The sequence below is a fragment of the Magnolia sinica genome, chromosome 5 (genome assembly GCF_029962835.1).
Source record: "Magnolia sinica isolate HGM2019 chromosome 5, MsV1, whole genome shotgun sequence".
NCBI lineage: Eukaryota > Viridiplantae > Streptophyta > Magnoliopsida > Magnoliales > Magnoliaceae > Magnolia > Magnolia sinica.
This window is the reverse complement of record NC_080577.1, coordinates 443,626-456,512: the sequence shown is the minus strand read 5'-3', so window position 1 is coordinate 456,512 and position 12,887 is coordinate 443,626. Positions and strand designations below refer to the sequence as shown.

Here is a 12,887-nt window from a genome sequence, read left to right as displayed (position 1 = left end):
ACATTTGCAGGAGAAGCGGTCTCTTGGGAGAGCAAACTACAGAAGGTTGTAGCATTATCGACGACAGAGGCTTAGTACATCGAAGTTAAGGGCAAAGAGCATATGATGTGTAGGCTGAGGAAGAGCTTGTATAGGCTGAAACAAGCTATACGTCAATGGTACAAGAAGTTCAACTCGTTTATATTGAAGCATGGGTATGACAGAACAGAGTCGGACCACTGTGTATTCACGCGCAAGCTCTCAGATGGCAGATTCCTCCTGACTCAGAAATGAGGAGATTTGATGGGGTTTTCCTCCTCAGATCAGAGGAGATGTGGTGCGGTTCGGATGCCACAAACACTGGAATCACCGCGTTGCTTGACCAGTCGAGAGCACTGCTTGACCGGTCGAGTGGTGCTCGACTTAAAGTCCAGCGAGCAAATTGATTTGGAACTCTGTGGTGCTCGACCAGTCGAGGGAAGTTGTAATGACCTTGAAATTTTTGTGTTAATCTTTCCTTAAGTAGTTATTTTTGGGGTAATTAGCGCTATACTCGATTGCTTGTGAAATTCGCATCAATCACTTTAAATTGTATCTGCATGGCTCAAAACTTGTAGATTAGTTAGCGCTACGTTACTCTGAAATCTGGGATCCATCGCTAAAGCCAGTTGTTCTGGAGAATTTTTGGAAGATCTGGATCGGACCTGGACCGCGCTCGAAAGTCCGATGGTGATGATCTTAGGCTGTTGCGGTCACCGAGTTGGGCTTGACCATCTTCTCGAAAATCAAGTCCATCTAATGTTCTGGGTCGATTTGATTGAGTTCGGAGTGAAGAGTGTGAGAACGGTTGGAAATTATTAAGCTTTTATGAAATATGAATCGTGTCGCTTGCGCGACGATTTTAAGCTATCTGACCGTTGGATTCTGACCCAATTTCACCCTCTGATCAGGATAGTTGGCCCAGGCATATCCTAGTGCTTGTGGACCTGATCGAGATCCCGTGACCGTTGAATTGAGTGTGGTCCGCCACGGCTGATCTGAAGAGTCAGTCGGTACGAAAACTCAGCCTGACCTAGATCCATGGTCAATGAGCTTAAGTCCGACCTTTCGTGGTTATAGGCCCACCAGAAGTGCTTCGTTGGATCGAGAAAGGCATGCTTTGGTTATAACCTAAGTATACCTTGTCCCTAGGGTTATTTTCATCAAGAATAGGCCTATTTATAGTCCTTAAACCCTAGCCCTCTTTTCCATACCAATTTTTCTCTAACCCTAGCTTGGAAAGAGAGTGGAAAAGAGAGAGAAAGTGAGAGAGATAAGTTGGTGAATCATCTTGGATTCTTCCTTGTTCTGCTTCATCTTTGAACCTTCACTTTGAATCGTTCTTCTGACGGTTCTGAGTTCTTTTTGGGGTAAGTTAATCTAACTCTAACCTAACTCTAACCTGTGTTAGAGCTTAGATTAGTTTTGGTGTTGTTGTATCTCATTTCTATCTTTGTCTTCGGGTATTCCATCGCCGTTGACGAAGACAACTCATCTAAATCAGTTCGGTGGTTCTTTCTTCGCTTAAGGTGCGGACTTTAAGTGTATAGGTTATGGTTTTCAAGGCTTTCAACGCCAGTTAGTGATTTATTCTTGTTATGGATGAAATTTCACATGCCAAATGTTGTGTTTACGTTGCTTTCCTGATATACATGTGCTATATTGAGATTTGTGTATTCTATGTGTATTTATAAAGTACCATATACGTATAAAATATACACTTATGTTTGCCATGATTATTTGTCATATATGTATGCTAGAGGCATGTATGACAACTCCTTGGTAAAAGGAATTGTCTAGATGCATGTATTTCAACATACGTCATGTATGTTGTTCCATGTATGCTAAGTGTTTGTAGAAATGCATGAATGATCTAAAGTGTAACTTATTACACTTATTGCGGGCGTTGAGAAGTGATTCTCAATACTCCCTTTGATTTGCATGATTTCCTTTATACAAGTTACATTTCATGTTATTTAAATTCAAGCATTACATATGCTTACATTTATGCTTAGTTGAGATTCTTCAGATGTGTATGTACCATGATTTAAGTTGTTGTTCCATTATTGTTTTACAATCCATATGAGTATCTGTAGTAGTGTAAGGTGTTTGGGACTATGCCTTAGTCCAGAAAATCCGTAATTGACACTATATTCGTGGTTGAGGTTGCTTTCGCCACGTAGGACGTATGAGACGAACCCGAGCCGTATTAGAGTTGTCGGCAGTGGTTTGGCCACGCGAAGTGTTTGCGCACTCTATGTCGCTCAACTCAACGTGCGCTCATGCTAGTTGAGTTCGCCAAGTAACCCGATTGTCCGATGTATGTTCACCATGTATGGACGCTATTGATTGAATCTAGGGTACCGAACTTACCAGTAAAATCCTATTAACTATGGTACTTGATCCGCTAAGACTCATGAGCCAGACATGGTGGTATGGGACACCGTGGTCAAGCTGTCGGCCTACGCTGGGGTGACGAGCCTCCCCGTAGTGACCAGTGAGCAACTAAACTCGTGAGCCGATTATGGTGGTATGGGACACTATATTCGTGCTGTCGGCCTACATTGATTGGTGACGAGCCCTTTGTAGTGACCTCGAGCATACCTGGATACCGCAATAAGGTGACGAGCCGAACTGTGGTAGTAAGGGCATGAAAGGCGTGCATTGATTGGTGACGAGCCCTTTGCTACGACCTCAAATATATGATCGTATGAGATGTTTAGGATTGACGACCCTAGTATGGATCACTGTTTGGATGGTGACATGAGGAAGGTATCTTAGCTTCCCAATCCTGCTGTGTGAAATGGACTAATAACAACTTGGTAATCATATCCATTCACCGCATTTGCATGTGCTTTGTAGATGTGGCGCACTTTGAGGCAATGTCATGCGTAACGTAAGATGAAGACGTTGAGGGTGTACGCGTGAGGGCACGCATCATATTGCATACATCCTCGCATTAAACAAGAGTACTTAGGATTTATTTAATTGTTCTGCTTTATCATTACTGTTTGATTGAACTGATAACATGTTAACTAATGCCTTATTGTTCCACTGAGTTGATCACTCACTCCCACGTTTCTGGGGCGGTGTTAAACACCCACCAGACTCTGTCTTAGGCTCTGATGTTGCAGATGTGGATGCGACTTCTGAGGCAGAGCGGGAGCTGGATGATGATGAGGCTGCCTTCTCCTATATGCAGTTTTCAGACGGGTTCTAGCGAGCCTCGGTCTGATGTGCGGGTTTATGGGATTATTTTTGGGAACTCAAATGATGTAACTTGATACTTAAATTTTGTTAAGTAACACTTTCAGTACGACCTGGTTTGTATATGTACTTCAGGGATTTACACTTGTACACCTAGTTTTCTATAAGTCTTCCGCTTGCTTTATTCACTTATCCCTAAATCATATCTGTGTTTTGGCTTAATCTATTCTATGTTTTGTGCACTAATACAGTCAACATACATTCATCATTAAATATGTTGCATAAGTGATGTTTTGGAACTCGGGAGCTGAGTTATGCTCGACCCCCGAATTTCAGGGCGTTACAAGTGCTTGACCGATCGAGTGGGTCGCTCAACCAGTTGAGGACCCTGTTCGACCAGTCGAGATTACGCAGATTCATGTCCGGATTTTGTGCAGACTGTGTAAATTTGAGATGGTTTTCAAAGAAGTGCGGAAGCAAGTTGCCTAAACTATAAATAGGGGTACATAGGGCTGTTCTAAGTAATGCAAGAGAGTTTCCTAAAGCTTTACAAGGGTTTGCTAAAGGGTTTAGGGCTTTCAAATGTGTGTGTATGAGAGAGAGAGAGAGAGAGGAAGCTTGTAGAAGGGAGGTTCTGCTCGTAGAGGTGATCTACTGTACACTTGACATCTCAGCACTTCTACGTTCTTGTGATCGGTGAGATCTTACCGTTTTTCTTTTATTCTCTTATTGTTCATCCGCTCCTATGTGAGTGAAGAACGTTTAATCCAAGCGAGGTGTGCTTGTGATCGGTTGTAACGTTCTACTTCATAGTGAATTGTTGCTCTAGACGAGGTTCCATGGTTTTTATCTCTTCGAGGGTTTTCCACGTAAAAATCTCTTGTGTTGTGTGGTTCATGATTTAATTTATTTTATTGCTTCATTATCCCATAATTCTGGTGTTTTTAGGATGCTAGATCCTAAGGTTTTGTGCAACGGCCCCTAACACACGAATCCCCCACTTGGACTGAATCCATTCAGGTTGTGCAAGGACATTATCCCCTTTCATTTGAAATTATCCCCTTTCATTTGAAAGTTGACATCATAAGAGACTTAAACAATTGAATGTTACCATGTTAGGAACTTACCGAGGTCCTCATGGAATCTGTTCCCCTTAGGTGGGATGTGCCCACTAGTCTTAATGGTGTGTTGATGTCGCAAAGTTTTGTGGGCCTATTATGATGTTTATATCCACATCATCCATCTTTTTTGCCAAATTATTTTAGGGCATGAATCCAAAAATGAGGCAAATTCAAACCTCAAGCGGACCACACCACAAAAGGCAGGGGAATAATAACACCCACCATTGAAACCTTCTTAGGGCTTACCATGATGTTTATTTGATATCTAACTTATTCATAAGGTCAACGAGACATGGATGAATGAAAAATACAAATATCAACTTGATCTAAAACTTTTGTGCTCTGGAGAATCTTTTAATGGTAGGTGTTGAATTCCCATGGCTTTCTATGCTGTAGATTGATGGTGCACCGAGCTCCCAATCTCAAGATTCTTGATGGTGCACCGAGCTCCCAATCATAGGTGGTGCATCCTTCAATTCCACAGCAGCGCGGGCGAGCCTTCTCTATCTAATTACTTAAAACTGGACCGTCCATCTGTTCCATGTGGGTAGATTATACGAACATGGTGCATTCATGATGGCACTACTGTACACAAGTCAAACTGAGTTGACCTTGGCCTGGCTCAACTTGGCTCGGCTAGCATGCTACCTCAGCTCAAACTAAGCTCGGCTTGGCTCGGTCCTCGAACTTGACTGGGCAGCTTGTGGCTCGGCTTGGTCAACAGCTCGAGCCAAGTTTGAGTCGAGCTTAGTTCGAGTTCGAGCCTATGAGCTAAGTTTACAGTTGTACATGAGTTGAGTTAGCTTGGTCAACTCGCTCCATTCGACTCGCAAAAGGCTCGACTTGTCGAGCCGAATTCGAGCCAGCCCGCGCTCAACTCAACTCGGATCGAACCTCAACTCAAACCAACTCGGATCGAATCGAGGACTTGATTATTTTGATATGGATGTTGCTCGCCAAGTGTTTGATGAAATGACTCAATGAAGTGTTGGCGAGGAAAGAATGGATACCGTGGGTGTTTGATTTTGATGCTACTTACTGGGTGTTTGATTTTGATGTTGCACACCGGGTGTTAGATTTTGTTTGATTTTGATGTTGCACGCCGGTGTTTGATGAAATACTTGTAAAGTGTCGCTACTGCTTTGCATTATATGAGAAATTTAAGATGTATTTCAGGTGTTTGATAAAATGCCGCACGGGCTCGAACTCAGCTCGAATTGGCCCGAGCTGCTGATCGAACCGAGCTGAGCTAGGCAAACAGGCTTAAGGACTGAGCCAAGCTGAGTTCGAGCTAGGGTTAGCTACTGGTTGAGCTGAGCTGAGTTGTGCCAAGCTCGACTCAGATTGACTCATGTACAGCTCTGGCTGAGTTCGAGTTTAAATTTTATTGTTTTTAATATATATAATATATAATATAATTAATAAATCATATATAATATATAATTTATTTAAATATATAAATATATACAAAATATTTATACTAAGTGAGACCAATCGGAGTCGAATTAGTGAAGTTCGAGTCAAGTTCCAAGCTGATTTGAGTCGAGTTCGGTCTAGTTTGGACTTGGCTCGAAATTTTTTTTAAAATTAAAAAATCAGCTCGATTCGGCTCAAAACTGAGTTTGAGCCGAGTTGAGTCAAGCGAGTTAACCGAGCTAACTCAGTTCATGTACAACTCTAATTTGGTGGGTCCCAATGGGCCCAACTTGCGTTAGCTGAAAACCCAACCTTTTAAGCGGCCCCCAACAATGGAGATATCTGGTTGTTGCTCATATGGAAAACTCCTAGCCACTATTCTCGTGCGTTTTCAGTTGAACGAGGATGCTGCAAGCTGAAGGTCTGTATGGAACGTTCCATCCCTAACAGGCCCAACATACCCAATGTTCTGGATCATCGAACCATTTGCTCTTCTTCGAGAATCCAAGCATAATGTGGATATCCTCCGGCGGGATAATTCGTCATAAAATGTCTCGAGAACTTAGGTACTGATTTGATGAGCCTCGCATTCGGTGGAACGTAGATTCTTAGGTCAGGCCATCAATACTTCAACCTGCTGACATACCGATTGAATGGAACGTCCAATGGCAAAAGGAGTTGGGACATCCCATCCCAAGAGATGGATGATCAGGATTACCATGTTCTCTATACTGACATGGAATTGTCTATAAGTAGCTAGGGCTGTTAACAGGTCTGGTGCTACTGTTTCTACAACCAGGGCTGTCACCAGGCCTGGTGCTATAATTGCCGTAGCCTAGCTAACTGGTTTCGGGTCCCTCATGCTCGACTTCTTAAATTACCTAGTCTCGGATCTGAATGGGTCTGGGTACCCATCAGGTCTTTGGACCTGGATTAAGTTGGGTTTGCAGAAATATGAGAGCATTTACATGGCTATAGTCACTTGATGGTTAGATTAGATCACACACGTGTTACTTTGAAACGGGATGTAAATTGGTGCTCTTATACATGTGTTGGGACTTGTAGAAGCACACATGGAGAAATCAAACAAGATAATTATAATCACGGAATTTATGTGAAAATTTTCTTGTAGAATAAAAAAACTATGCTACAAAGCGAGATGCGCTATGAAAAACAAAGTTATAAAAGATTAAACTTCACTGATCAATGCTCCAAGAGGAAAAGCCATAGCCTTTGCCATTCAAAACTCTCTCAAACTTATAAAAACATTTAGAGAACCCTAAGCCCGTTTGGATGCTAGTAACATTTCTAAAATGTAACAAAGTTACATGTACGAATGTTGTGGTTGATGTTTTGGGGAATAAAGTTACAGGTAACTTTCTCCCAACGTATGACTTTCATACAGAAAAATATAGAGATTAGAGTTGTTTTTCAAGTTACATGTATCTTTAATATAGGTAATCGTTGGAATCTTTGAAATTAAAATTTTTGGAAAGAATCACAGCTTGTATTGAAGAGGCCTACTCACGTTCAAATGGAGTGAAGGCTAAGCGGCCATTGAAAGTTATGAGGCTGCATTTAAATGCAATGAAGGTTGCAAGGTTGCCGTTGGGGAGAATCACAGTTGCATTCAAGCTAGTTGGTGGCCTCTTTATCATATAAACAGCTTCTTCCCCTCCAACGTCTCCATCTCCCTCTCACTCAGTTTCCTTCTCCCTCTCTCATCAAGATCTAGTAAGGTTGACCTAAGAAAAGTCATTTTTCCCCCTTTATTTATTTATTTTGCGTTGAGGTTGACGGACATGGTTTGGCTATGAAGCATGGGTAATGATTGGTGGTAAGTGGGACCCACCATCTTGTATGTGTTTTATCCATGCTGTCCATTCATTTTTTCAGATCATTTTAGGGCTTGATTCCATAAACGAGGCATATCTAAATCTTAGGTGGACCACAACATTGGAAAACAGTAATAATTGAAAGTCCACCATCAAAGTTGCTAGATAGGCATGAAATTTTTTCAATGGTCAAGATTGTCCTAGCAGGACACTTCACGTGTTGAACGGTTAAGATGTCCGGTGCTTGACGAAGCTATCACATAGTACTGCATTTGTTGTCTCTAGTTTGTACAAGCGGGGCCATTGTTCTGTGATCCAAACCATTAATATCATGGACTTCACTATGGTTGGCTCTTGCACCAAAAATGTCCCAGATGGAAAAATTGTAAACCTTTTAACAAGCTGATAAGAAGTCGAGGGTTCAAAGGGAAAATGCAGCAAGATTTCCATCCAACCAATAAAAAGCCAAATTTTCTATGGCTAGTATCTTCTCATCTAGTGATTTTCGGTGCATGGGCTATCGACAGCAAGTCACATATCACAGGCATGGGTCATTCCAGTGTTCATTTGTACATAGGGGTGTACATCGGGCCGAACCCAGTCGAACTGGGTTCAACTCGGCCCGACCCGATCATTAGCCAAACCCGGCCCGGCCCGATCACCGGGCCAACAAGTCCAGCCCGAACTCAGCCCGGTCAACAATCGGGCGAGTTCGGGCCGAGTTCAAGCCAGTTTCGGACCCACAATTTAGACAGCCTTGATTTTTTTACTCTGCTCCATCTACTCTATGGGAAGGGTTTTGACAGGTAACTTGAACAATCTTGATTTTTGGAAAGGGCTTTTATCATAAATTTTTGGAACTTTGCTCTATCTACAAAGGGACTCACAAATTTGACGGTCTGGATTGCTGTAAATTGTTAGGATAAGAATTTAGGAATATATATATATATATATATATATATATATATATATATATATATATATAAACGGCCGAGTCGAACCAGGTCGATTCGGGTTTCGGACCGAGTTGGGCCGAACTGGGACCTGTTCGAACTCGGCCCAAAGTCAGTTTCGAGTTGAAGAAAATGGCCCGTCCCAGACCGAACTCAGTTTTAGGTCAGGCTGAGTCGAGCTTTTTCGGGCCAAGTCGAGCGAGTTAACCGGGCTAGCCCGGTTCGTGTACATCCCTATTTGTACAAGTGGGGCTTGTTGTTTAGTGTAGGTTGTCCCCAAATAGATCCCAGATCTGTTTAATTCAAGTACCTTGTGAGATCTATAACTGGTGCGAAGCTAAGAAACAACCCCTATTCTTAGCCTAACCTAATTCCCCAAGCCATTGCTTTTGAAGGAGATCCTCTGCTGGCTTGGTTATATGAAGCCATTGTTTTCATGCTTATATAGTACTATAAGATTGAGTGCTTTTGAAATGTGCATGTATCCAACTAGTGTTTGTTTGTCACATGTGCATGGCAAGTAGAGAAAAACAGAAAAAACTTGCCTATTTTAGAAAGAAAATGGAAACTTTTTACTTTGATATGCCGCCTTAAGTTTTTTTTTTATTTTTTTTTCCCACATAACAAGCATTAAAAAAAATGTAAGCCCACTTTTATGGCACACTTGTTGATTAGTTTAGCCTGAGAATTGGCTAAACTATTCATCTACATGAGCTCAATATAATAAAATACTTTTATCCAAATTTGGTTATATGCAAATTTGAGTTTTTAACGATTTCATAGTTCAAGCTCTAATTAATACGAATATACAACTTATTACTAAATTACTAGCTATTCAAACACAAAAAAGTAAGTTACCTTAAGTTACAACTTACATCCGAATAGAATTATCTATAACTTTCTTTCACCTATAAATAAGTTAACCGGAATTTACTTACAACTTAAAAAACTTATTGTCATCCAAACAAGCCTTAATCATTGCCATAATTCCAAATACACCCGATATATATATTACTACAATCAGAATAAAAACAAATCGTACACTTGTGCAATTTTGCATTGCCTTCGGTGGGACCTTCGATGGCATTAACTATTATTGAGGACTAGTTAATGACATCGAAGAACTTCCAATGCCATCGAGTATCAACCTCCAAACTTGTCTAGCAATAAATAATGATTTATTTATTTTTTTTCTAAATTTTCTCAATGAAATCGAGCATTTGTTGATGGCATCAACAACTACTTGATAGAATCGAGTGATATATTGAAGACATCAATAAACTCTATTACAAACAAATTTAATATATCAGACAACAACATGTGTGTGGCTCCAGATGTTTTATTTTGTTAAGATCATAGAAACATGGAGATGTTCCCCATGCCCTGGGAAGACCATAAGTTACAATGCTCATAGTTGTATGGGGACACATTGACTATCCAATCCCTCCATCTAAGTTGGTTATTAAGTTCCCTTACACATTATGAGTAACCATGCGAATGACGCATTAAATTGGGACACATGAACTATTTGATCGGTGGTCATTAATGTGGATGGTCTAGATCATTAACACAAAATTAAGTTCAGCCAGCAATTTGATCTATCTAATTCTTTAAGACACATCATGGATTGCTGATTATTCTTTAATGTGTACTTTTATTTGGCAATTTGTGATCTATCTAATTCTTTAAGACACATCATGGATTGCTGATTATTCTTTAACATGAACTTTTATTAGGCAATTTGTAAACATCGTATACAAGGCTTTAAAAAAGAAAACAAGATTGGACCGGATCATCCAATTAATATGATTTTCGTGTGTCACCCTATGAAATGTGTTCAAATGGACGTATTGAGCTTCCAATCGAACCGACGCAACGAGGAGCAAAAAAAAAAAAAAAAACTAATTGGACCCGACTTGACCCACTTTTAAGTAGGCTCAAAAGCAGAGAATTGTACTTAATGCGATTTCTTAACGCATTATTTAGAAGATGATACCTGTAAAGCCACTTCTATCCATCGGGTTTGAACCCTTATTTGAACAGTACGTACAAAAGATCAGCGGGATATAAAAATTTCGGTAGACTCACCAGTGGAAACAATGTACAAATACTCCTAAAACCGGTAAGCTCAGGTTGTGTGGTCCGGGTGAGTTTAGATCGGGCTGATATCTGCATCTTCAATTCATCCTCCCTCATTAACTTGAAAGAAATATGCCATGCTGGCCCCACACACAAACTCATGCTCGGTATTCTATCCCTATTGTTCCCTGTCCTGTAGCCCACCTGAGCCGTGAATCGGAAGGATTTTGTTCCCTAGGTCTTAGATTCAAGGATAGAACCTGATGGACGGAATGGATTTTACAAATACAACCGGCGGGACCCACAGATCTTTGGTGTAGGCGCGGTGTAAAATTGGTGTTGCAGAGGATTCCGCTCCGATGGATAATACCTCTCCGTCTCCGTCTCCGTCTCCGTCTCCGTCTCCGTCTCCTATCGTTTTCCCAAAAAAAAATAAAAAAATAAAAATAAAAATAAAAAATTGTAGGGGAAGGGAAACCGCGGGAGTTCTAAAACGGGGCCTCTAGCCTAACAAAAATAGCCTTCGGAGCGTTAAAACGGGTCCTATGGCCTAACAAAAATAGCCGGGCTGTCATGCACCGAGGTTTTTTTATGTTTTCCTTCGACCTCTTCTGTTGCGATATTTACTGGCATCAGTCAACGGTATTTTCGTAAATAAAAGAAAAACGAAGGGCATATTTTCCGAACAAGGTTGAAGGCGCAACAAAGCCTTGACGTGGCTTCGAGAATGGTGAACGAAGCAATGGATATTCATCCCCCGCTGAAGGCAGGGGTGGATCCCAGAGGAGGAGGAGGAGGAGGAGGAGGAGAGGTGACAGCGTCGGCAATGAACTCGCTACGCATAGGGGCGGTGATACAAAGGTTGGGTCTCCACACCCAAATCGGTGATCTCTTCAACGCCTGCCTCCACTTAGCCAAGTATGTCTATTCCTTTACATCTCTTCATTCTCCCATTTCTAACTTCTCTCCATTCTTCTTCTTCTTCTTCTTCTTTCTATTGCTCCCCATTCTCTGACCTTCTTTCCAATGCCTCTCGACTTCCCTTCTCTTGCTTACTTCCTTTTTTAACTTTTCGTTCTTTCTTTTCTTTTTTCCAACTACACTGAGTCGTTGCTTCTTTTTTTTTTTTTGAGCGCTTGGGTCATGCCTTTAAGAAGAAAATATAAATAAAAATCCTGGTATCATTTTGGGTTGAAACGTTGTTCAATTTATGATTATGATTTCAGGTTTCCAACTCCATTGTTTACTTACTGCAGTAAATTCCAACGTCAATGGTTGTTTAGCGTAAAATGAGAGCCAATTTCACCTTCCCTTATTGAATTAAAAAGAAGAAGAAGCAGAAGAGGAAGCCATATTACCTTTTTGAAACCAAAAGTGGAAGCAACAATGCTCAAGAATAAAATTTGGATCGATATTACCTCAGATGTAGAACTACAAATACTGGCCAGTTCGATCACCAAGGAGATGAAGGAAAGCCTGCTAGAGATGCTGAGACTCAACCAGAAAATGGGATGAGAATACTTGATACACTTTACAACTTTTAGAGCAATGGACTAGATTTCTATCATTGGGAAATTGGACTTTTTGGTATAACTGATAAGTAAGTCCACTCCCATGATATAAGAAATACTTATCTCTCCCATTGCTTTATCAATTCTCATACTTTCTTGATGCGAACCCGAAAGGGAAAGCAAATAAATCAATTAGAAAAGAAAGATATTGCAGAAAAATACCTAACAATCCTCTAGCAAAATGCTAGAGATCACTAATGCAAGACCGTGAGCAATCTCAACAGTCTAATCTTGAACTAGAGATCACTTTCTCCCTCCCTTCAACAGCCACTATAGGGAAAATAAGAGAATTTCATAATGAGAATATTAATTAGCTTGTCTTATTCCATAGGCCATAAGTTCTATTTATAATCAAACCTTACAACCTATAATAAAGACTATGGAATCTAAAAAACTGCGAAAATGGGAAAACACCTAAATAATAAAGCATTATAATTAAGAAAATGCCTAAAATAAGAAGATACTTAGATAAGAAAATATTTAAAATTATTCCCTGCCTAAAATAAAGATATGAAAGAAAGATGAAATTTCCTAATCTAGAGATTTGAAAGAAAAAGGACTAAAAAAGGAAGGCGGTCCTTTTCTTGTACACACATGCGAAGCGTGCTCGTGTGAGATGCGGGCCTTTTCTTCAAATCTTGATCAATCGGTACGTGTGGCCATTTGGTTGCATCATTTAATAACATT

General features: G+C 40.6%; 1 protein-coding gene across 3 annotated transcripts in view; it reads left to right on the top strand.

Annotated features, from left to right (window-relative positions):
• Positions 1–11,075: 11,075 nt before the first annotated feature.
• Positions 11,076–12,887, top strand: part of LOC131245030 (E4 SUMO-protein ligase PIAL2-like) — a 61,607-nt gene continuing 59,795 nt past the window's right edge. For all 3 annotated transcript variants that reach the window (XM_058244196.1, XM_058244195.1, XM_058244194.1), the window contains exon 1: positions 11,076–11,547. In XM_058244196.1, coding sequence (XP_058100179.1) covers positions 11,357–11,547 — 191 coding nt within the window. In that variant the 5' untranslated portion in view covers positions 11,076–11,356. The remainder of the gene's footprint in view (positions 11,548–12,887) is intronic.